Source organism: Alternaria dauci, chromosome 8, assembly GCF_042100115.1.
Source record: "Alternaria dauci strain A2016 chromosome 8, whole genome shotgun sequence".
In the NCBI taxonomy this organism is placed as follows: domain Eukaryota; kingdom Fungi; phylum Ascomycota; class Dothideomycetes; order Pleosporales; family Pleosporaceae; genus Alternaria; species Alternaria dauci.
Window position 1 is genome coordinate 2,084,970 of NC_091279.1, and position 23,602 is coordinate 2,108,571.

Sequence of the window (23,602 nt, forward strand, 5' to 3'; positions counted from 1 at the left end):
CCAACCCCGGGCATCACGGTCGCGCACCTCTATTGATACCATCGACACCGACTTTTACACCAAATAAATCATCAGACATGGCCGGCGGTGGAAAAGGTACGCGCTGACCGTGCGTCGCGCTCCGAACGGCCTCGAGAGCTAACAGAATGCGCAGGAAAGACAGGCGGCAAGACAGGAGGCAAAGGCGATGCGCAGGTCAAGACGCCCAAGTCGCACTCCGCCAAAGCCGGACTTCAAGTGAGTAGCTGCCCGATACGCGTCATCGCCCAACCACCACCCCGCGCATACCGTCGCACGCCGCACAAAAGAACGACGCGCTAACTTCACCTCTCCATTGCAGTTCCCCTGTGGTCGCATAAAGCGCCATCTCCGGAACCTTACGCGACAAAAGACGCGCATCGGGGCCAAAGCCAGCATTTATTTGACCGCTGTGCTCGAATACCTGACCGCTGAAGTTCTCGAGCTCGCAGGCAACGCTGCCAAGGATCTCAAGGTCAAGCGCATCACGCCACGCCATCTACAGCTTGCCATCCGAGGTGACGAAGAATTGGACACTCTCATCCGAGCTACCATTGCTTTCGGAGGTGTTCTACCACACATCAACCGTGCACTACTACTCAAGGTAGAGCAGAAGAAGAAGGGCGGTGCGGCAAAGACTGGCGAGGCATAGGCGTTTGAATATACTGCCAGCGAGCGCGCGCGCCCTGACCACGGCAATACTGACCAAGACACAAGCCAACTTCGGTTCGGCGCAAAGGAGAGGCGGTGAAACGCCTGGCCCTAGCATGTGTATGAAGAGGCACGCTCTCTGTCTGGCTTTTCGATCTACCGCTGTCTCGTTGATGAGGACAGCTCATTTTTTCTGCTGAAGTACAGGATGTTGGGATAAGGTGTTAACTTTCTTTAGTTAGGCGTGAGAGGATCGGTGTTGACGGTCATGGATTCCATTTGTCCTTTGCGGTATGTAGTAACACTCAATCGATGTCACTGAGCGGCAAGAGAAGTTTACCGCCGTCCCCGCTCGAACTGTATGCGATACGCGCATACTAAACAGCTGCCTCCCCGGAACTGTTGAACTGATAACATGTCTATTCACTACCCGCCTAGCGAGGCTACTTTATACACATGGAGAACAAGGACTTGCTCTCGTCTCATCGAAGACCTGAAGCGTCAGATCAAGACAAGCGGACAAAGGACTTTCTGTCCAACAATAACGAACCAAAGGCGAATCGCAAAGTTCAGACGTGGATAGCTTGCATGCGCACGTTCTGAAATGGGCACTCGGCACGCATGCGCGAGGTGTGTTTGCACATCAAGCTTGCACGACAACCACGAGTACTTCGAGACCGAGTTTGGTAATACGAAACGTATCTTCCCGTCTCTCAAACCGCACACATGACGCGATGGAGGTCATACAGCATGCAGGCAGGCCGAGCGTCAGCTTAGCGCCCCGTCCTCGGAGCTTTCTGCTCTGAAAATAAGATCATAATTCCATCAGTTTCATGGCTCTACCGTTTACCCATCTTCGCCATGTTCGACTCCCAGCCCTCCAACCATAATCCTTTCCACTGTATCCCCATAGCCTCTGCCTTCTCTTACTCAAACTATGTAGTCCCAGGTGCCATGCCGCATCTCCACGCGCACCGTGCTCGAGAACCGGTTCGCCAACATCGTCACTGGCCAACTCATCGCATGTCTTCTCCTGCTGCTGCTACCCCTCCTCCCTACCAATCCCGGCGACGCACCCAATATAGGCGCCACTCGCATTACTCAGACATGGAATCGAGCTCCTCGGATCCCGACACCCCAGACAAAGTCTGCTACAGACACGTATTCCCACCATCTCCGGGCCCCCTCAATGCCCGCGTCCAAGGACGAAGAAGCTGGAAACACAAAAACAACCACGACACGCCAGACATCGCCCCGAGCTTCTGTCCCCTTCACGCCAACGTCTCCCGACACGTGGCCGAAAACATCGGCAGAGACGATATCCTCATTCTCCCACCCAGCCTCACACGTCTACGCGTGCAGATGCAGAGTCCGGCTCATGCAAGAGACATAATCCATGCTACCGTAGCAGGAGACATGCTTTTCCGCGATGTGGTCAAGCAACTTGTGCCAGAGAGGTATCAGGGAGAGGTTAGGGCGTATGTGAAGATGAGGGGTGAGTGGCAGGAACCGGGACGGCTTCTTGTGAGTCAAATTACGGAGCAGGGGCGGTTTGTTTTGAACGAGAGGGAGGAGTTGGAGGTAAAGATTGAGATTGGGGGGAGGGGGAGAAGGGGTGGTGGTGGTGGTACGAGAGGGGGCATGGGAGAGGCCAAGGCGTGGGAGAGGGAGGAGGTAAGGGAGAGGGGGCGGACGTGGAACATACGTGATGTATGAGCGAAGACAGGGTCTTGTTGAAAACATGCAAGGAGGACGATTCGAAAATATAACGGTAATTGAACAAAGTGCTAGTACATCCGATCGCTCCACTTTACTCCGCCGCCCCAGACTGCAGGGTCCATATCGCGCTGCTTCGATCCGGAACGCCAAGCTTGTTCTAAGATTCTGAATAGTGTAGGTTAAGATGCTCCAAGGCATAAGAAGTACAAGAGAATTGACTTGTGAGAAATGAAGCTTCCCTATTGGCCAGATGCGAAATGAAATAAAGACATTGGTTCGTATACAATGCAGCGCAAAAATGCCATGGGAATTATAGGAACGAGAGTCATTTGCCTTCATGCCTGCGACGTCAAATGATCGTGCCTAGCGGCTTCCCTATGACTTCAGGCTGTCCTGCATGCTGCGGCTGCTAGCGCTCAGCGGGATGTTGGTAGTGGGAAGAACAGTCTTGGGCTTGCTGTTCTGGCGGACCTTTGCCAGAGCGTACACCAGACCACTGACAAATCCAACAAAAATGGCGGAACAGCTGCCGAAGGTGACGGGCGCATCGAAGAAGATGAGACCGCTGAGCGCAATGGGCAGCTTGTTCAGGGCACCGACCATGGAGTAGGTTGTCGAGGAGGTAACACGGACCGCCCAGGCAGATGTGTACGAGATGAAGACGGTGGAAAGACCAGAGATGATCATGACCATGATGACAGTGTTGCGCTGTTCGGCGGGGAAGTTCTTCTGGACGTTGGCGGAGGACCAGTCTTCGATGAGGATGGAGGCAACGAGCAGGATCGGGATGGTGAGGAGGTTGTTGTAGTACATGGCTGGTTCAGATTAGCAAATATCTATGTCCCTCGCATATTGATAAACCTACTGTCAAAGTCCTTGAAGTTGGTGAGCTTGATGCGCTTGCGCATGCACAGAACGTAGGTGGCCGAGCAAAAGCAGTTGAACATCATCCAGAGGTATCCGGTGTGCAGGGTCGACATGGCCTCGGTGGTCTTTTCAGCAGCGTGACCCATGCTTGACAAAGCGTGCTGGATGTCTGCCCAAGCCGCAATAACGGAACTCAGCACCATCAGTCCGAAAGAGAAGAGAGCCATTGGTGTGACTGCACCGCCGAACCAGAGAACCTCTCCGTATGCGATCAGGATGATGGTCAGATTCTTGAAGATGGTGTAGACGGGAATCGAAAGGTACTTGAGCGCCCAGGTACTGGTGTAGATCATGCCGATGAGCAGGACGGAGATGGGGAACCCTGGTGCTGTCAGCATTCTCTCGTATTCCCGCAAGTCTCTTGGACGTACATTTCTTCGCTTCATCGCTGTTGAAGTCGCGGTAGTTGATGAATCCCGCGGCTTTGCATATCGAGATTGCTGCTACACAGACAACGGACTGCGCTGGGTTAGAAAGGCGGTCTACTGCACGAAGCTGTGCTCATACCTGTACGCAGAGCAGGAAAAAAGGGAGATTGAAGTCGACGCCCGACAAGACGTATTTGTTCGTAACTGTCATCATAATGGACGATCCACAGTATGCCAGGACGGCGGCAATGGGGTTCTCTGTTATCGATGGATTGGCGCGGCCTGAACTGGCTGATCGAGGCATGGGTGATGCCGCGCGAAACTCCTTGCCCGAAGGCATGTCGACCCTATAGTCGTCGCTCTTCTTGTCGTCGGACATGGTGGTGGAGAGAGGGACGTGTGCACGCTCGTGGGTGTAGAGTTGTGGTGTGCGGCAGCGACGGCAAGGTCCGGAGCAGAGGACAGATGGTGGCGGCCTGTGTACGACTGCAAACGAGGGGTTGTAGTCGAAAGAAGAAGAAAGGACACGAGTGTGGGACCAGAAGGAAGGAGACGGGTGTCGCAAGTCAAATGCGCAAGGACGCGAATTGGGTGGGTCTCAACGATGGCCTCTCCCCTGGCTTGGAGTTACTCTGCTATGGTAGTGGTAATTTCATGGGCCACTAGGCCGTCTTTGAACACGAGCAGCTTCTTGTCAGCATCACCCTGCAGCCCGTACGAGATCTGTTCTATTTTCACTACCAGACCCTGATACAGCACATAGCGTGTGTGCTATACGGCCCAAGCGATTTGCGCACCGCTGTTGTAGGAGATTGTACAAAGGCGGTCTTCACTCCGCCAGCCTATCACCACGTGACTTCTTCTTATCGAGCCTTGTAGTCTTTCCCCTGATCCACGTCAAGCGACCTCAGACAAACTCAAAAAAAAAAACATGGCCGCCTTGGATCCCAAAGTCGCCTCACTTGTCGATCGTGCCGCGCGCGAGGACGATTCAGACGAAGATGCGCTCATTGCATCTCTGGAAGACGACGAGGAACTAGACGCTTTCCGTGAACAACGACTTCAGCAATTACATCACGAGTTCGACAAGGCACGGCGCTTGAAAGAGAGCGAGCATGGAAGATACACAGAGATCAAGGACGAGAAGGCCTTGATGGATATCACGACAAACACACAACTATGTGTCGTTCACTTTTTCAAGCCCGACTTCAACCGCTGCCGGATCATGGACACACATCTCGAGGTAAGAACGAACATGGTTGCGAGAGACATTGTCTGAAAATCAATAGTCACTCGCAGCATCGCACTATGAGGCCCGCTTCCTCAGGATCAATGTGGACAACTGTCCTTTTCTAGTCATACGCCTAGGGATCCAAGTGCTGCCATGCGTCATTGCTTTCATTGACGGTGTGGGAGCTGATCGCATCATCGGATTTGAGGGACTCGGTCACACTGAGCAGAGCTTCACTACTCGCGATCTGGAGGTGCGCCTAATCCGTGCGAAAGTTTTAGCGAGAAACAAGGTTAATGAAGAGGATGAGAGACGGAGGCTGCAGAAGATTAGCGCCAAGCAGCAAGATGACGAGGACTTGGACTGGGACTGATAAACATTATGTGTCAGATCCGCTGAGGCGTCAGCAAGTTCGGATCGCTGTAAGGCGTGTCGAGCTCAGAGAGCGGGACCGCGTGCTGGAAGGAGGGCTAAACATGCGAGTCGACATGCCTGCAGAGTATCCTGAAACTGCATGAGATGCTGTCGCATAGCAAGCAGGTCATCAAGCGCTCAGAATACCCAGCATACAAAGAAATACCCTATCATGAAAATATTGCGCTCAAACGGTCTTGCGCATGTTGAGGTAGCATAGAAAAATCAGAACATGATAAGACATTCTGATCTAGATAGCCAGGCGAATAGCCAGCGTGGTCTCAATCCGTTAATCTAGGTTGATGTGCTGTTGATTCACAGCGGAACCATGTATAACTAGGTATCTAGGTAGTGTTGTGCCTCGCTTCTCTGGTTGTAGAAGAATCGAGGCCACACCTAAAGAGTGATTGCGATGGGCACTGCTAGTATAACTTAAAGGCCAACAGAGGATGGTAGATCCCCACGTCTTGTATGGCGTTGTGTAAACCGCGCGCTCAAGCCGATGGCTTATCCCCATTGTGGTGGCTGGGTAATCGCGATGACGCCATTCGCCACGTGCATTTGGGCATCTCAAATTATTTCCTTCGTACCCGACGGTAAAGGTATCTTCAACAACACATTACAGCAACGCTTGATTCCTGAAACACATACCCCAAATACATCACTGACCGCAAAATGAAGGCATACTGGTTCGACAACCTCCCCGTAAGCCTCCGCTTTTCTGTTTCCGCGTTCGGCACATGACCTAACCTCTGCAGGGCGACCAACGCCAACCCCATGATTCCGGTCGCTCAGTCGACCCAGAATACCTAGAAAAGCTCGGTGTCATCTACCACCGCGTACCGGAGGTTCCCGATGTTGAGCCCATTGCCACGTCCCGCAACTACAAGAACCGGGATGAAATCACCGTCAGCCCAGAGAAGATGGGCGACATTTACGAAGAGAAGGTGAAGTCGTTCTTCCACGAGCATCTGCATGAGGACGAGGAGATCCGTTATATCCTGGATGGTGCGGGTTACTTCGATGTCAGGAGCGAGGGTGATGACTGGGTGAGGATTCGGCTTGAGAAGGGCGATTTGATTGTTTTGCCGCCTGGGATTTACCATCGATTCACTACCGATGAGCAGAACGTGAGTGTATCCAGTAGCTGAATCTTTGGAACGGAGCAGAGTGCTGATATCTGGGTTTAGTACATCAAGGCCATGCGGCTGTTCAAGGAAGACCCAAAGTGGACGCCACTTAACCGGGGGAGCGAGACAGACGAAAATCCATACAGGAAGCAGTACCTGACAGAGTATCTGAAGTCTGGACAGGGCGTCTCAGTTTAGTCCGATAGCTGCTTGCGAGCTAGTTCCCTTCTTTCTCTGGTATGTTGCAAATGACATCTTCTTAGGATTTCCTTTGCAAACAGCTCGCCTGTCCCTACCAGTGTCGTTCCTCCAACCTATACCTCAAAAACAGACCGCTCCGTACAAGTCCTTACCGCTACCGAGCGTGGTAATCTTTGCTCTATCTTTGTTCGATTGTTCCACCGGCTTTCGGATGGTTGACAGCGACATTGTCATACGCTTTCGAGCACTGTTTTTTGCCAATGCAACCTTGTGGTGTGAAAGTGAAGCTAGATAACGGTACGTCAAGGCCACTGGTGTCTACAATGGTATTGTCTCAGAACGCTTTAGGTCTTTACTCATGTGTGCACACGCTCATCTGCACGCCTCCTTCACAATTTGTCTCAGTCTTTATAGCTACAGCTGTTCATCTCTACACTAGTGTAAACATCTTGTCGTGAAATCCAAGTTGGACACAACCAAGATCCTTTGTATCCTCGACCCGAACCAGGTGCTACACCCGAAAGTACATATTTCTCGTAATACGCTAACACTCCGCGAGTGTGACTGATATCATGGTTGAACCATGTTCTGAAAGCGCCCGAGCTTCCGGGCCCAACGCTATCAAAGTCGCGTTCAAAAAGAGCAAAGACATGCTCCAGCCGTTCTACACCTCTGGGTTGAAAAACATTGCCGAGCCCGCCTACGAATCAGAGCCCGAGGATGAGAAGCCCGTCGTCGGCACGAAGGCCACAAGGTCGTCATTTGGGGATATCATGGCTCAGATTAGAGGTAGTGACCATTGTTCCTCGCATGAGAAGGAAAAGGGCGATAAGGTGATGAAGAATGAACACGAGCGACTGAAAGCATGTGCAGATACGCCGGGGTCAGGAGTGCCAGCCAGTGTCTCTGATTCAGTAGACTCTAGGCGTCTTCAGAAGGCTTTACAGGATGCTGATCAACACCGACAAAAGGACCGTCAGGTCTCGCGGAAGCCACTTGGCGTCAAAGATAGCAACCAACTTCCTGCTCTCCTATCCATGAAGAAGCGAAACCACCAGACCAGCCAGTCTGAGGTAAGATTGTGTAGTCATAAAACCTTTGTCATTTACTGGGATCCTACAGATCCTGGTAATCACAACGGTTCCTTTATATCCAGGATAGATGATCATAGAGACAAGTCTGATACGACGAAGCATTCTTGTTGCAATTCCAGGAGCATTGATGTCAAGGAAGTGGCGGTGGAGATGGCCAGTAATATCATCAGGGCTTTTGAGAAGCAGGAGGACGACCGCGTGTCTGGTCATGATCGAAGACGCAAAGGCATTGAGCCTCAACGACCGCCGCCTTACAGTGTCGTTCTGCGAGAGGTACACAACATGTACTCTCAACTTCATCGTGATCAGATTCGCAAGCTAGCTAAGACTGAGAAGGCTCTTGATACGGATCTTGATACGAGCGGGCGCCGTAAGAAATTGGCTGAGCAGATACAGCTAGCAGCCCAACAATCACGTCAACGCGGTGGTGCTGCAAAGAATCACAACAACGATAAACCGGAAGCTGACAAGAAGCCAAGCCCTTCTAAACGGAAGAAGAAGACACCTAAGCAGATTGCGGAAGAGAAGGTGGCTCGGAATAAGGAGTGTAGGGGTTTGAGCGATATCACCAGGCTTCGCCTTGAGCCATTAGACCGCTACAAGCCGTCGACAGTGGAAGAACAAAAAGCTCGAACGGCGCGGGTTGCCGACCAGGTTCGACGTGAACGCGCTGCTGCCTTGCAGAACACTGAGCCCAGAACCAAATCCTCACAGGAATCGAACAAGTTCGCAATCATCATTGACGTGGCCGAAGATGACGAGACCCCTTCCTCTACTCGAGAGGTGAAGAAGGTCAGGCGTTGTCACCCAGCTAGGCGCGTTCCAGACTCCGACAACGAGTCTAGTGAAGAAGAAGCCAAAGCCAAAGCCGCGTTAGATTCTGAACCTGTAGTCAGCGACGAAGAAAAGCAAGCAGCCTTCCTCGCCGATATTGCAGTGATTGAGCGCGCACAACTCGCCGCTCAAGAAATGCGTAAGTCAACCCAAGCGGATGGTATTGCAACTCCCAAGACCACTGGAAAACACAAAGCCACTCTGCCATCAGATGACGTTGAGAAGTGTTCGCAGATAGAAAGCCGCAAATCTGCTGCTACCATCGAAGATAGTGGTGAGGAAGCGGACTACCCACTTTGTGAATCGAGCCTTACACCTCCTTCTACCGAAGTGCGTCACGAGTTCACGATTGAGGCGGATCGGCTTATCAGAGAAAATCAACAGCAGCAGGTAAACAACAGTGAGATTTTAAGTCACGCTGCCGCCGCTGGAGACGAGATCCAGCAGGCGCCAAAGTCGCCAGCGTCTCCAACTTCCCGTGGTTCAAAGCGGAAGAATGAATTCCCCGATTGTGGCGAGGAATTTCCAGCTTCACCGTCCTTGACATCCTCAAGACCGATCAAGAAAGCGAAACAGGAAAGCTTCTCAAAGCAGGCTGTGTCATCCGTAGACCATGACCAAAAGACGAATGTGTCGCCTGCTGCTACGGAAGAAGCCGTGCAAGATTCCGTGATATCTGGGGAAGTTTCCAGCGCTTACACGGAAGAGAAGGATACGGGGGTATCTGGCGAAGATGATGGGCTTATTCCGATAACTGAGCAGACGGAGGAGGAAAAAGACGATGAATTCGACTACTTGTTCGAGGAGTAAGAGGCGAAGTGAGGTACATCGCGGTATATTGTAGTGCACCTTCTAGCTTAATGCTTGATCTCATGTTGTAGTCATTCGATTGATTCATGTTATCTTCATACAAGCTTGAACGCACGGAGCTGGCCAATGTAGTCCTTTGTACTCCTAGAGTGCAGATGTACCTGCGAGGAATAATCATAGCCTAGAATTCGGTGTGTGAAGTCAGTATATGTTTCATGTGCAGTTTGTACAGGGGTTCTACTTACCAAATCCGACTCTTTTGAAGGTACCCTCAAACTTGATATCGTGAGTGACACCTTCATATTCCCAGTCGTAAGGTTCCTTTTCCTCTTCTGGGCCTACTACCATCTCCAAAAATAGTCCTTGATACTGTAACCTCGGATTCTCTTCGTCTGATGGCGGACCGCTCACCAAGGGCACGAAATGTGTCACGCGATCAAACACAGTTTTGTCCGTCGGGTCATCTGGAATCATGTCAATGACCGAAGGGCCATCGTTCCACTCTGCTGCGTAATTTTCAGGAAAGACAAAGGGTGCTTCCAGGTTGTCTTCTTCCTGGGGATCTTCTTGTGCGAGTTGCAGGTATAGTGGTTCAACATGAACCGGGATGCAAAAGCCGAAGAGCGTCAAGGTACAGTCGCCCGCCCCGAAGATGGTAGTCTCAAGAGTATTGGACTCTCCTCGCTCGATGCGAATAACATGTGTATGGATCTGAACATTGGGCTCGAAAACAGAGTCGTAGTACATGACCCCTCCGAAATTTGTTACCCAGGACCACGATGGTGCAATCTGTCTCAACGTTGCGGTTATTTCAGAATCTCCCGGAGTCCTTGGGTGCCGATTCCAAAGCATATATCTTTCCAGATTTGGCTTCCAAAGTCCGAATATATAGTTCTCGGTATCGAAATCACCTGGCATGGCTTGAGCCAAGGCCTGGACTACACCCTGTATCGCGGCCAAACGATCCGTCCACTTGGTAAGGTTTTTATCTGAATACCTGCGCACAACTTCAGCCCACAGTTTCAATTTGCTGCCGGGGGACTTCTCAGCCGATCTGAGACTATCTGCACGAATGATCTGACCCAATGTGCGTGTGGATCCGTAATCATCGAACTCTAGAGCACGAAGGGTGGCGCTTCCGCTTGGAGAGACACGACACTCGCACCTTTCGTGGTTGCTACACTCCCAAGCTAGTTCAGATGGCGTAGCATATAGGATCCTGCGTGCGAGAAAGGTCTCCTGGAAAACCCATGCGCGGGTTGTGAGAGGAACGAGAAGATCATCGATATCAACATCGTCACCTACCATCGGTCGAGACGAATGATGTGCCGGAACGTTGGAATATCGTGTCTCTCGCTCGCGAATAGAGAGCTTGACTACACGAGATGTCCCGTCTGACATGTGGAAGGGTACTTCGATACGTTTCAGGGGCGCATTCGCTGCTGGAGCTAGAGAGAGAAATCCTTCCTTGACGTTGGAGGCACCTTGCGCTGAGATGACGAGTTCGGCTCCTTGGTAAATAGAGGACATGCGTGGAATCTGGTCCATCCAGTCTTGCACATCATCTTGAATGATGCATAGCGCATCAATCTATTGTACTTGTCAGTCTCTGGTTTGTTGCCCTTGAAGTTTGTGGCTTTACCCATAGATACCGCAAGCCGAAAGCCCGAGCGACATGAACAGCATCGAAAAGGGTACGAGGGAGTGTGTCGACATCGATACCCTCCATGTGTGATTGCAAATTATCTGTCAAAGTTTTGAGGTTTCCGGTCGTTCCCCATGCGTAGCTAAGACACGCGTAGCCTTCCTGTTGTTGCGAGGATGTTGATTCAATTGCTTCAGCATTCACGAGGCGAACAGAGTCAGCCGTGAGATCAAGGATGCGGCGCGGCCATCCGTCTTTACGCGGTACACAAAGCGGATGGTTGGATTTGCAATCCTCGTACCATATCCGCGCTTCATTCAAGCGATCTTCCAGGTTGTTTGACTGCTCTCGATACCGATCTTTTGGACCATTTCGCAAACCCAGCCATGGGATAGCAGAGTCCTCCCCCGCACCTGTTAGGTCTTTAGTCATGTGCTCGCATATCACCAACGTACATCCAAAGTCTACTTCAAATAATCAAGGAGAATACTAGTAATGGGAAGTACTCACTAATTGGGGTATAAATCTCATAATCATTTGGCCTTGAGTCCACATACTGCTGACCAAACAACACCCTACCCCCGTATGGCTTTCCCTCCTGCTCACATTGTACATGCAACACATTCTTGGGGTCTAGGAAGTGCCAATGGTCTTCCGCCTCTTTGCGTCTGATCTTGATAGTTTTGAACTCTGGTCGTCGAATATCCGTAACGGCATCTAGAGCCTTCCGAATGATAGAGCATCCTTGACAATTGCCGGCGGAAAGAAGGAACCCCGCAATCGATACACTGGTTTCATAGCCATTTGCAAAGTGGTGGCATGTGTTGCATGTTGCGGATGCAGCAGACATGGCTTGTGTGGTGGCTTGGGAATGCTTGAGTGTGTCTGACGTCATTGACGCTTGTGGCGGTGCCAAATCCTGCCGCCTTTGCAACAAAGTGCATCTATGGGAGAAATGCGACACAAATTATGGTCACTTCCGGTATATGCACTACTTGTAGAAAATTATGATGCCAGCAACGACTTCTATTTCCCAGAAAGAAGACATGAGATCCGGTGCATGGGTTCAGCCATGCCGCGTTCGTATGGCAGCGCCTCAGCTGACTTGGCAAGGCTTTCTTCAAGGCACGTTACAAGTGACAAGGCCCTGATAGCTGCATAGCTGCTGCAACGATTGGCCTATCTGTCTTCTAAGCCGCAATCTCAAGTGCAAGTGTACAAGCTTAGGCGACAATCTAGCTTTCTTCATAAGTCAGCCACAGTCTTTATGTACCTGTGCGCGACCTAGGTTCACTTCGGTAATATATACGCATCTGGAACTCGGCATCACCTCTCGTTGAATAGCAGTCATTAGTAAAATGTCGGCCCTTCCTCGACGTTAGGTCCGGTCGTATTGGGCCGGACAGACTTGTGCCTGCGATGCCTGCATGCCAGATAGCGCAGACATACACTACCGAGCTGGATGTGTGCGTGTGCTAGCCAGTTACTGAAGACTTTAGAATGCCCTCAAGTCAAGACAGAACTAGCGAGGTACCCAAGAGTAATAGCGACTTGTCTCTGAATATGTCGTCACATCTTCATATGCTATCCAGGCGAACCGGTATGTAAAATGGTTTACGGTCCGTAGATATACTGTCCCATACGTTGTCAATCACCAAAAGCCCCAGAGTCACACCTCACTGACAGCAACACCCAGCTCCCCCTCCGCAATAGCCCCCATGAAGTCTCCGACATCCTCTCCGCGCTCATCAAGCACAAACTCCAGAGTCTGCACCCATGTCTCCCCATTATTGGTGAACCAATCGTACTCCGGACACAAGCTCTTCACATAACCCTCAACCATGCCCTTTAGCGGTGCATGCTCCTTCAAGTATAATATCTGAGCGGGATCGAGCTTCATGTAGTCCTCGATAACGTAGTAATGGGGGATGTCGTCGCCCCAGCCTTCGGCGCCGACATCGTGGGATGGGTGGAGAGAGAATTTGGATGCCGCGTAGCGCGAGGTGTAGGTTGGTGTGTTGTTGAAGTGCGTGGAGAGGGGATTGGGCGTGAAGGGATTGAAGACTTGGGGGGCGGTAGGTGGGTAGTTGAGGTGGATGTTGTTGAATAGCAGAGAGTGCTCGTTGCCAGGATGCCTTTTCTTGAACTTCCGTGCAATGGTGCCGTTAGATGGGCAGACATTGCTCTGTACGACTTCCCGTATGACGCGATGGACGTCGGCGATCTCAGCTAATTCCCAGGTACTCCAATTGTGTAGGAGTGCCGCGCGCTTGAGTAGGATGAGCCTTGTTGCGCGGGATTCGCGTGGATGTTCGCGATTGTGAAAGGCGCGTGAATAAAGCCAAATCCTGTATATAGCCCTCCTCACAAGATAGCGCTCCTCCACGGTCAAGAGTCGGCGTAATTCGTAGTTGTGCTTCCACTTCTTGAACGGGTATATATCGCACCACTTCTCAGCGACACGCCCATGATGCACAATCTGCTTGAGTAGCGCTAGAGAGAATGGGACGGCGCGAACAATGTGCGCAGGCTGACTGGCATTATGGGTGAGAAGCTGGGTGAGGTCTTCCAACGGCCCGAATTGCGTTTCGGCGGCATTTTCGAGGATAGAGAGTTTCTGAGAGGAGGTAAAGATGTTGCGGAAACGACGACAGGTGGAAGATAGAGCTGTCACGTCGGTGACAGAGCGGCATGATAAGAATACTTGCACAACCAGTTCGGTTGCGAGGTCTTCGAACAGCATGTTGAGGGCGGGTGCAGAGTAAACGTGGGGGGTTGATTTCTGTAGTTTCGATGGTCAGCTTTAATTCCCCTGTATTTATGCCACAAAGTATCATAGGTACCGACGGAACTCACGTATGAAGTTTCGGGTTTACGTGTGTCTCAATCCGATCAATTTCTGAGCTCTTTCCTGTGACAGAGCACGGAATCTGCGTCAACTACGCGAGCTCTTCACTATCCCTAATGTATATCGTGGGATATAATCTATCGATCCAATCGGTGTGCAGCTATCTCGCCTCTACACCGGTACGTATCTCGTGGTTCAAACAAATCGGACCCCTCCGTTGGGGCTATCGGTAGAAAACGCGACGACGTTCTGGAAAGACATGGCGCAAATCAATGCGAGCTCCGACGAGCTGTCGTTAACGAGTGTCATCGTTGGTGGTTGGGAGAGGTAGGAAAGGAGTCGTCGGTCGTGACGACGATAGACGTGATGGATGCCGCCAGGGGGGCTAACCCGGATTGTGGGGGCCAATCGGCGTGGAGAGACGGGAGAGCACCGATGGCGTCAAGGGACGTGAAGTAAACTACGCAAGGGCATGCATAGCTTCACAGTCCGCGATCATAGGTCAAATGGCAGTCTACGATGCGCACAGGATGCACTCATGTTCCAACAACACACCGTCGCAGCCACCCCCGCTCCTTCGCCTCCCAATCGAGCTCAGACGCCTCATATACAGCTCCGTCCTCCCCCACACGACGACCTTCGAAGTGCGTTTCCAGCGTCCCGCCGATCCACCCCCAAAGTCCGAATACAATCTGACCTTTGTGCGGCAGAAAAACGGCGACGGGGGCTGGCGCATGCAACGAACTCTGCCGAAGACGGAGCGCGAAACAGGCAACGACATAGTCTGGCGACGCGGAAGTACCAGCCTACTAGCCGTGTCGCGACAAGTACATGAAGAGGCAGCGGATATGCTATATGGAGACAATACATTTGTGATTGATGTGACATTCGACACGATCAACTTCCGGTACCGCTGGCGCACTGCGAATAACCTTACGCCAAATCGGACGTATCAGTTCTTGGATCACTTTTCGCAGAGGAACTTGCTGAGGATCAGGAACTACATCATCAATGTTGAATCTGTGGACGATTATACGGGCATGATCAAATACAATTGCGGTGGAAGGGGCTTGCCGGCTGGTATACAGAGCAAGGCGCGCGAGTTGGTTGATATGTTAGTTGTTGCACCCCAGTTGCATCGGCTCCATATACATCTTATAGATGGCGCGATAAGTCGCGTGAGATTCCCGAGTGGAAGAGTACATCGGGTGCAGGATGAGAGTCATTTTGCGCAAACACAGCTAGTACTCGATCCTTTCAGGGCGTTGTATGGAGTCAGGAACGCAGTCGTGAGTGGTGTTGAGGATGAGTATAAAGAAGCTCTGGAAAAGAGCATGGCGGCGCAAAAGGGAGCGAGCTAGCGTAAAACGAGTTGAGTACTGATACCACCAAGAAGACAATGACACTTGGGTTAACGGCGGCTCTACAATGAGCTACCCATTAGACGATAGCTTTTGGGTATATCGCTATATAGTTGTTCAGGCATGTGCCCAGCCAGAAATCGACGCCGACCAATATTTATGCATTCCGTAAACGCCATTTTTGCCCTCCCTCGAAACATTGCCATCAATCTTACGCGAATAGCACATTATCGCTGAGCGGATCCTTCTCCTTCTTGCGTCCACCATGCGACGTGAGTCCCAGATCCTGGTGCTTGAGGAGCGTATCCCTCTGCGCATCGGTCCTCCTGTTGAATCTGCCCGCCTTTGATTTCCTCAAGTCGGAACGGATCTGGTTGGGCGAGACGAACTCCTTGTTCTCGTAGATGATGGGACCTCCGAAGCTGGACTCCTGGATAATAATGGGGGTAAGCACGAATCGGGGACCAATCTCGACAAGGCTGACGTCGAATTCACCGCCCTTCTTCTTCTTGGGCGCCTCGTCCACATCCATCTCCTCGCCGTCGACAGGCTTCTTCTTTCCAGGCTCACTTTCGTTGATTTGAAACACGCGAATCCAGATCTTGCCATCTGCGACTGTGAAGCCCATCACGTGGTCTACAAAAGGCTTGACTTTTCGGCTTGTCTTGGGGACGCCGAAAATCTGGGTGAAGAGCTCCTTGATGACGCGCAAATGAGCCTGCTTGTCGAATGCAGCGTCAAAAGAAAGAATTGGCCGCGATCCCTTGAGACAGTTGCCGATGAAGTTGAGCTCTTCCATGGTGTGCAAGTTTTGCAGGTGCATCTTTACAGTAGGGCCGTTTGGTGGCTTGGACATCCAGCAGTAGAGATCCTTGCCTTTGCGGGCCTCGAAAAAGAGAATGTTGTTGCAATTGTAGAGTTCTGCCAGTTCATTGAGTTGGTAGAGCTTGGTCTTGGTGTCGAGTTTGGCCTCTTTCCGGCTGTGGGGCCTTTGGAGGATTAGTAAATCATAGTCTGCAGTGCGAGAAATCACTTACATCAACGAGTACAAGTCTTGTAGCAAATGTCGGTGTCGGAAGGTAACGCCTCTTGAACTCTACCGTTGGTTAGCAAGGGCCTCACTTTTGCGCCGCGCGTGAAATCGTACCAGAATAAGGACTCGCTGCTTGTTTCTCTTCTCGCCCGTCTCCTTGTCGTCCTTCTCCGCGCCGGACAGGGTCTTGTATACGGAAGCCATGGCGAGTTCAGATGGTTGTTGCTGCGCTCGACGGTGTGGATGCGCCTTTGCAAAAAAGTTCGAGAATTGATACCGCCCAGAGCTTTAGCGCGATCTACGCTCGGGCCACGCTACGACGGAAGAAGCTAGAGCACTTCGCGGCATGGTCGCGCCTTCCGTCACCGTCGTGGTGAGCGCTTCACCCAACGGGAAGTTACAGCCCCAACGTTCTGCCCTGGTCATTGTGCATGGCTGTTGCTGTCACTGCGTGCATGATCGGGAGGGAGAGAGAGACTCAATGGGACGAGGCGGCCATGAAGAACCGGATTGTATTCTGCGACGAAATGAGATGCGCACGTCCGCAGGTCCAGAGGCTCGTGGTAGATTAGCCGAAGCTGGCAACGCCTCAACCCGGCACGCGGTGCAGAGAAGAGTTGCAGGTGCGCTGAGAATGGAAATAAGAAAAGCCTAGGCGTGGGCATGCACGGTAGCAGCAGTACAGAGTATGCCAGAAGGGAGAGGAGCCAGACAGCCACAAACAAGAATGGGGCTGCAGGCTGCACAGGGCCGCTCGCATGCAGGCGAATTATTGGTCGATGCACCCCATCTGGGCGTGTATGCTCCTACGAGAGATGGGGTTCAGGTGCTTTGTTAAGAGGCATGCCCAGCAGCGGAGCAGCGTCGCGATGAAGGACGCCACGAGTAATGCGGCCGTGGCAAACATGGCCATCGGGCTCCGCAGCCGTGTATGCTACATGTCTGCTCGCTCCCAGGCCGTCGCAGCCTCTCCATCAAACCTCATCGCGGGTCTGCATCACGCCCGGAGCTGCTCCAGGACATAGTTGCCGCAGCCGCACTAAGCAGACGCTGACTTGCCAACCGTTCGTGTGTGATCTAGACAGCGCGCAAGCTGCTCCACACCACCCCCCATCCCATCTTCCCTCTTCCATCTCACTGCCGCCGTCGCATCCACATCGCGAATCCCAAGACGGCCATCTCGAGGCACACGCCCAGGGCGCATTCGTCCTGCCGTCGCCGCCGCGCTGCCTGCGCGCCCCACCGCCAGTGCCTGCATCGAGTTGCCCATGGAGCAGCTGTTTTGCCGTCTCTAGTCTCCCGTACGCGCTGTCCTGATGTTCCGCGATCCGGTCCTGCGGCGGACCGTCGATGATGGGGAGGAGCATTCGCGAGGAGAAAGAAAGCCGCCAGGGCACCAAGGGGAACCTACGCCAGCAGCTTACCACAGATCGCCGACACAGGCAGGCCAACCATACCAACACCATTCGCCAAACACACCAGCGCCCTTGCCTCTGCACCAAACCCTCCACCACCCCCATCCACACCACAACCCGCCACAACACTCTCCCAACGCTGCCGAGCTGCCGCCCATCAGCACGGCCCTCCATTCTCGCGACACGTCCAGATACTACGACCCGACCTCTGACAATGGCGAGCGAGGTGTAGCCAGGGACCCGGCGCGTTACGACTCCACTGCTGCCACGCAGTATCCTGCACAGGTACGTCTTCCATCACTATACTCCCACCACCCCCATCATCTATACTGCTTCATCACCGCCATCAGGGCTACATGCCCAGCACAAGGACACGCGGCTAACACCAACCCTCCCATAGACTCGGTCGGCACAGTCCCCCTACGACAAGGTCTACCAGTCACCCGTCACGACCACGTACGCGCATCACTCGCCGCTGCAGCGCCCCCTTTCGCAACACCAGCACGTCGGCAGCATGGAGGCCATGTCTCATTCTCCCGTGTCGCCCTCGGTCTACCAGTCGATGAACCGAGGCGCCGTACAGCCGCCGCCGTCGGACTACGCGAGGAGGCCCTCCTTCAAGGAGGAGGTAAGTAGACGCGCGACCCAAACGCTCCACCACTCCAGCTTACCACTACTACTGCAGGCACCACCACCAACGCAGACGCGTGCCGATCCCATGTCGCTCTCGAGCATCATGTCCTCTGGCGCCGACAACGAGCCTCCACCCAAGGCCCAGCCACTCCCTCCCGTCGCCGCCGCCGATCCCTACCAGATCTCAAAACCTCTGCCCGCTCCTCACTTTGTCAAGCAAGAAGCAATGCCTTCGCCAGCACCTGCTGATCTACCTCACCAGGAAAATGGCTATACTCCACGAGGATACGATGCTCTGCCGCCGGTCGGTAGCGTACAGCCGCCACTGCAGTCCGCGACTCGCGAGCTGCCTCCGCCAGACGAAGCCGAGATCGAGGCAGCCCTAGCACACATCGAGACGAAGCAGATGAGCGACATTGACGACTTGGCCACACCGCGCGATCTCGAGGACTTCAAGCAAAAGAGTCAAAAGCGCCTTCTAGAAGTCGGGGCTGCCGAGGCGAACAAGCGCAAGAAGCGGCGCACTGCCTTCCTAACACGCTACCAAGACGTGTCTGCTGCCCACCGCGATTACGCAAAGCATTCATACAACGTCGAACACGAGGGCGACGCATGGCAGCAAGTTCAGAGCCAGGAGATTGCCGAAGAAAAGGAGCGCAAAAAGGACATGCAGCGCAAGCGAAGACGGGAAAAGACTATCCAGAACGAGGAAGCCAAGCGGGCAGAAGCTCTAGCAAAGGCAGGTCAGGCTGAAAACGAGGAAGAAAAGGAACGACACCTGCTGGCTGCACAAAAGGCCGAGCGCAAGGCCAAGACTACTACTCAGCTTTTGCAAGGCAATGCCCCTAGCAAGGACATCCGCGAAGTCACTCCACATGGACCGAATATGGAGGGGGGCACCATGAGCTCCTTCCAGGCCTCAGACGACCTCGCAGGTGGAAAGCGTAAGAGCAATCGTGGCACCGGGCGTCTTAAGAAGAGCAAGGAGCAAAAGCAGGCTGAAAAGGATGCTGCCGCAGCCGGTCAGGCTGCTATCGACCGAGGAGACGATCTTCCCATGATCGCGCCGCGCGAGGAGGCACGCCTTGACTCTTTACGCGGCCGTAGCTACACGGAGGACTTGGGCCCCGTCGTCTTGACTTCCTACGACTCGTCCGTATACCGCAACCTCTACCAACAGATTGTCAAGGACTTGGCTCGCAAGGACGTTCCCAAAGTTGTCCGCATAAAAGAGAACTCGTTGTCGACCAAGCAATCGAACCTCCGGAAAACCGCCCAACTGGCCGCCAAGGAGGCTCGGCGATGGCAGATGCGCACAAACAAGAACCAAAAGGACACGCAAGCTAGGGCCAAGCGAGGCATGCGTGAGATGCTTGCTTTCTGGAAGAGGAACGAACGTGATGAGCGCGAATCTCGAAAGAACGCCGAGCGTCAGGAATTGGAGAATGCGAAGAAGGCCGAAGCTGATCGCGAAGCAAACCGACAGAAGCGGAAGCTGAATTTCCTTATCTCGCAGACCGAACTCTACTCTCATTTCATTGGAAAGAAGGCCAGGACAGATGAAATTGAGCGCTCAACCGACGATGCCGACGCTGCTGCAGCTGATCCACAGGCGGCAGCTAAGCCCAGCATCGATGTTGGCGAGATGTCTGCGGAAGGAGGCGCCAAGGTCACCAACTTTGAGGATCTCGACTTCGACAACGAGGATGAGAGCGCCCTCAATGCAGCCGCCATGGCGAACGCTCAACATGCTATCCAGCAAGCCCAAGACCGTGCCCGCGCCTTCAACAAGTCTGGCGACGACGAAGATGATGGCGAGATGAACTTCCAAAACCCGTCTGGTCTGCAGAACAAGGAAGACTGGATACCCCAACCAGGTCTTCTCAACTGTACGCTCAAGGAGTACCAGTTGAAGGGCCTCAACTGGCTCGTCAACTTGTACGAACAGGGTATCAACGGTATTCTTGCTGATGAAATGGGTCTGGGAAAGACGGTCCAATCAATATCGGTCATGGCATATCTCGCTGAGCGATACAACATCTGGGGACCCTTCCTTGTCATCGCCCCCGCATCGACACTTCACAACTGGCAACAGGAAATCACGAAATTTGTCCCGGATCTGAATGTCATCCCGTACTGGGGTACTGCGAAGGACCGGAAGATCCTCCGTAAACTCTGGGACAGGAAGCACGTTACATACACCCGCGACTCGCCCTTCCACGTTGTCGTCTCCTCGTACCAGTTGGTCGTTCAGGATGCACAATACTTCCAGAAGATGCGTTGGCAATACATGATTCTTGACGAGGCCCAAGCCATCAAATCATCGCAGAGTTCTCGATGGAAGAGTCTTCTCGGCTTCCATTCTCGTAACAGGTTGCTGTTGACGGGTACACCTATCCAGAACAACATGCAGGAACTTTGGGCTCTTCTTCATTTCATCATGCCTAGCTTGTTCGACTCTCACGACGAGTTCAGTGAGTGGTTTTCCAAGGACATTGAGAGTCACGCGCAGAGCAACACCAAACTCAACGAGGATCAACTGCGGCGACTGCACATGATCTTGAAGCCATTCATGTTGCGTCGTGTCAAGAAGCACGTGCAGAAGGAGCTTGGAGACAAGATCGAGCTCGACGTCTACTGCGACCTGACTTACCGACAACGTGCTTACTACGCCAACCTCCGTGCCAAGATCAACATTATGGACCTGGTCGAGAAGGCAGTCGGAGACGAGCAGGATAGTGCAACCCTCATGAACCTAGTCATGCAGTTCAGAAAGGTGTGCAATCACCCCGATCTGTTTGAGCGGGCCGATACCTGGTCACCATTTTCTTTCGCCTCTTTTGCCGAAACTGCATCTTTCCTACGCGAAGGCCAAAATGTCAGGGTGGGATACTCTACACGCAACTTGATTGAGTACCCTTTGCCACGACTTGTGGGTCGGGAAGGGGGCCGACTGGAGCTTGCTGGACCGGACAACCAAAAGGCAGGCTTCAAGGGACGCTACCTTGACAATCTGATGAACATCTGGAGCCCGGATAACATCGCCCTGTCCGCCAAAGAAGCCGGCGCCTTCTCGTGGCTCCGCTTTTCTGACTTGTCCGCCACCGAGGCCTCGAGAATCGCCAAGAGCGGTCTCTTCCAGCGAGCTCTCGCCGCCGAGCAGAAGCCGAACAAGGTTGGACGTTTCAATGTATTCTACGACGACGACAACGGCGAGTGGGAGCCGAAGCACTCCATGTTGAATATTGTGGATCGCCAGGATCGCGCACCCCTGGCTGAGATCACAGCCGAGGGACACATGCAGGGACTGTTCAACGTGGCCCGCACAGCTTTCGAAAAGACAGGCTTGAATGTCATCGAGCCTTGTGCCAAGCCAAAGGCATCTGCGCCTCCAGTTGAGCTGTACTGTGCTAGCCAAGGTGTCATTGCAGAGTCGCAGAACCTTTTCTTCAATGCTTCTATCCGTTCCGCACTCTACGGCGTCTCGGAAGCTACTGAGCAAGCTTTGTTGGAAAGTAAGAAGGAGAGTACTGCCTTGACTGTCAGTAACAGGCTGCCGCCGCCTACCAACGAGCGGACGCGATTCACTCATATCGAAGCACCGTCAATGTCGCGCTTCGTTACCGACTCTGGCAAGCTGGCTCAACTAGACGCACTGTTGAAGGAGTTGAAGGCAAACGATCATCGCGTGTTGCTGTACTTCCAGATGACTAGGATGATGGATCTGATGGAAGAGTACCTGACGTACAGGAACTACAAGTACTGCCGTCTTGATGGATCCACGAAGCTGGAAGACCGCCGTGACACGGTTGCCGACTTCCAGAGCGACCGTTCCATCTTTGTCTTCCTCCTGTCAACGCGCGCTGGTGGTCTCGGTATCAACCTGACATCAGCCGACACAGTCATCTTCTACGACTCTGATTGGAATCCGACGATTGATTCGCAAGCCATGGACCGTGCTCATCGTCTCGGACAGACGCGACAGGTGACTGTTTACAGACTGATTACTCGCGGGACTATCGAAGAACGTATCCGCAAGCGTGCGCTCCAGAAGGAAGAAGTGCAGCGCGTGGTTATTTCTGGTGGCGGTGGTGCCGGAGTTGATTTCAACACGAGGTCGAGGGAGAACAGGACCAAGGACATGGCCATGTGGCTCGTCGACGATGACCAGGCTGCTGAGATTGAGAAGAAGGAGGCGGAGTTGGCCGAGCAAGAGAAGAATGCCCCGCCAGGCAAGAAGCGCAGCAAGAAGAAGCAACGGGCGGAGGCTAACCTCGATGACATGTACCACGAGGGTGAGTAAAGACGACAGGCAAAACTTGACACAGGTACTGACGATAAGCAGGCGAAGGACACTTTGACGAGAGCGCCAAGGCAAGTGGTGCGGCTACACCGGTGCCGCCAACTGAAGCGCCTGCAGGCGGCAAACGTAAGAAGGGCGGACTGAGTAAAAAGGCGAAGACAGCCAAGCAGCGGCTTGCTGTGGCTGATGGAGAGGTATAATTTCTGTATCAGTACGAACGACGACACATTTCTTTACATGTCTATAATTGGGCGGGAAGAGGGCAGTGGGAGTAGTGGGAGCGAAGGGCTAGTCGATCATGTTTGTCTGTTTGAAGGGAGTGGGATTTGATGCGTGTGTACACTATTCGTCTTTCTCTGTGCGCTAGGGTCGATCAGTTGGAGGCTAGTATTACGAGGCCTCTCTGCATAGATGGGGGAGTTTCAAAAAATCCAAGAGAACACGTTACTGTCAAGTCAAAGGCGGCTCGTTGGTTGGTGGTGCAACAATGTTATCTGGCTTGGCTGGGGACAGTAAGACACGACGACTGAAGATGCTGACGCTCGGTGCAATTGACCCTGGGATGTCAGCAGCTAAATTTCCGCTCGCGAGCAAGCATGCCTTACCCAAACTCGATCATCGACTTGAGAAGCTTTAGATACTACGTGAATGCATACAGGACGCGCAACCAAACAAGATTAGGTGCAGTGGCCGGTAGGACATGTGCAATCTGCTGATGGCAGAAGGGTTTGGTATGCTGCGTCGGCGGTAATTGGTAATGGGAGAAGGACAGTGGTGCGACGAGGGAGATGTTTTGCCCGAACGATGGGCGGCGCAGAGCCGGAAGTGTCGGCATGCCCAAACTATGTGACGACCCTCATGTCTTGGAAAACTGGGTAGCAGAGTTTGCCGAGGCCATGGCTACGATGGACGGGCATTGCAGCACCGTGGACAAGTCGAGAGATGGATGCCATCCTCAACATGTCGA

General features: G+C 53.0%; 9 protein-coding genes across 9 annotated transcripts; 5 read left to right on the forward strand and 4 right to left on the reverse strand.

Moving 5' to 3' along the window:
* Window positions 1-77: 77 nt before the first annotated feature.
* ACET3X_008631 (uncharacterized protein) lies at window positions 78-670 on the forward strand (the record flags this gene model as incomplete). Its single annotated transcript, XM_069454825.1, has 3 exons — window positions 78-96; window positions 155-237; window positions 341-670. The coding sequence occupies 3 exons, from the start codon at window positions 78-80 to the stop codon at window positions 668-670; spliced, it is 432 nt and encodes a 143-aa protein (XP_069304233.1).
* Window positions 671-2,438: 1,768 nt separating this feature from the next.
* On the reverse strand, window positions 2,439-4,286 carry ACET3X_008632 (uncharacterized protein). Its single transcript, XM_069454826.1, has 4 exons — window positions 3,823-4,286; window positions 3,687-3,774; window positions 3,254-3,637; window positions 2,439-3,203 (listed from the first exon to the last, which is right to left on the reverse strand). The coding sequence occupies exons 1-4, from the start codon at window positions 4,060-4,062 to the stop codon at window positions 2,764-2,766; spliced, it is 1,152 nt and encodes a 383-aa protein (XP_069304234.1). The 5' UTR covers window positions 4,063-4,286; the 3' UTR covers window positions 2,439-2,763.
* A 328-nt stretch (window positions 4,287-4,614) lies between these two features.
* Window positions 4,615-5,287, forward strand: ACET3X_008633 (uncharacterized protein; the record flags this gene model as incomplete). The annotated part of the gene is made up of 2 exons (XM_069454828.1): window positions 4,615-4,926; window positions 4,973-5,287. 2 exons carry the CDS (start codon window positions 4,615-4,617, stop codon window positions 5,285-5,287), a joined length of 627 nt encoding a protein of 208 aa, XP_069304235.1.
* Window positions 5,288-6,003: 716 nt separating this feature from the next.
* ACET3X_008634 (uncharacterized protein) lies at window positions 6,004-6,656 on the forward strand (the record flags this gene model as incomplete). Its single annotated transcript, XM_069454829.1, has 3 exons — window positions 6,004-6,033; window positions 6,087-6,458; window positions 6,519-6,656. 3 exons carry the CDS (start codon window positions 6,004-6,006, stop codon window positions 6,654-6,656), a joined length of 540 nt encoding a protein of 179 aa, XP_069304236.1.
* Window positions 6,657-7,231: 575 nt separating this feature from the next.
* ACET3X_008635 (uncharacterized protein) lies at window positions 7,232-9,397 on the forward strand (the record flags this gene model as incomplete). Its single annotated transcript, XM_069454830.1, has 1 exon — window positions 7,232-9,397. The coding sequence occupies one exon, from the start codon at window positions 7,232-7,234 to the stop codon at window positions 9,395-9,397; it is 2,166 nt and encodes a 721-aa protein (XP_069304237.1).
* Window positions 9,398-9,492: 95 nt separating this feature from the next.
* Window positions 9,493-11,892, reverse strand: ACET3X_008636 (uncharacterized protein; the record flags this gene model as incomplete). The annotated part of the gene is made up of 4 exons (XM_069454831.1): window positions 9,493-9,578; window positions 9,643-10,987; window positions 11,040-11,455; window positions 11,553-11,892. The coding sequence occupies 4 exons, from the start codon at window positions 11,890-11,892 to the stop codon at window positions 9,493-9,495; spliced, it is 2,187 nt and encodes a 728-aa protein (XP_069304238.1).
* A 786-nt stretch (window positions 11,893-12,678) lies between these two features.
* Window positions 12,679-14,204, reverse strand: ACET3X_008637 (uncharacterized protein). The gene is made up of 2 exons (XM_069454832.1): window positions 13,899-14,204; window positions 12,679-13,824 (listed from the first exon to the last, which is right to left on the reverse strand). The coding sequence occupies exon 2, from the start codon at window positions 13,783-13,785 to the stop codon at window positions 12,712-12,714; it is 1,074 nt and encodes a 357-aa protein (XP_069304239.1). The 5' UTR covers window positions 13,786-13,824; window positions 13,899-14,204; the 3' UTR covers window positions 12,679-12,711.
* Window positions 14,205-14,391: 187 nt separating this feature from the next.
* ACET3X_008638 (uncharacterized protein) lies at window positions 14,392-16,525 on the reverse strand. The gene is made up of 3 exons (XM_069454833.1): window positions 16,399-16,525; window positions 16,289-16,347; window positions 14,392-16,240 (listed from the first exon to the last, which is right to left on the reverse strand). The coding sequence occupies exons 1-3, from the start codon at window positions 16,486-16,488 to the stop codon at window positions 15,463-15,465; spliced, it is 927 nt and encodes a 308-aa protein (XP_069304240.1). The 5' UTR covers window positions 16,489-16,525; the 3' UTR covers window positions 14,392-15,462.
* A 737-nt stretch (window positions 16,526-17,262) lies between these two features.
* Window positions 17,263-22,876, forward strand: ACET3X_008639 (uncharacterized protein). The gene is made up of 4 exons (XM_069454834.1): window positions 17,263-17,984; window positions 18,100-18,327; window positions 18,385-22,627; window positions 22,678-22,876. Exons 1-4 carry the CDS (start codon window positions 17,601-17,603, stop codon window positions 22,833-22,835), a joined length of 5,013 nt encoding a protein of 1,670 aa, XP_069304241.1. The 5' UTR covers window positions 17,263-17,600; the 3' UTR covers window positions 22,836-22,876.
* The last annotated feature ends 726 nt before the right edge of the window (window positions 22,877-23,602 follow it).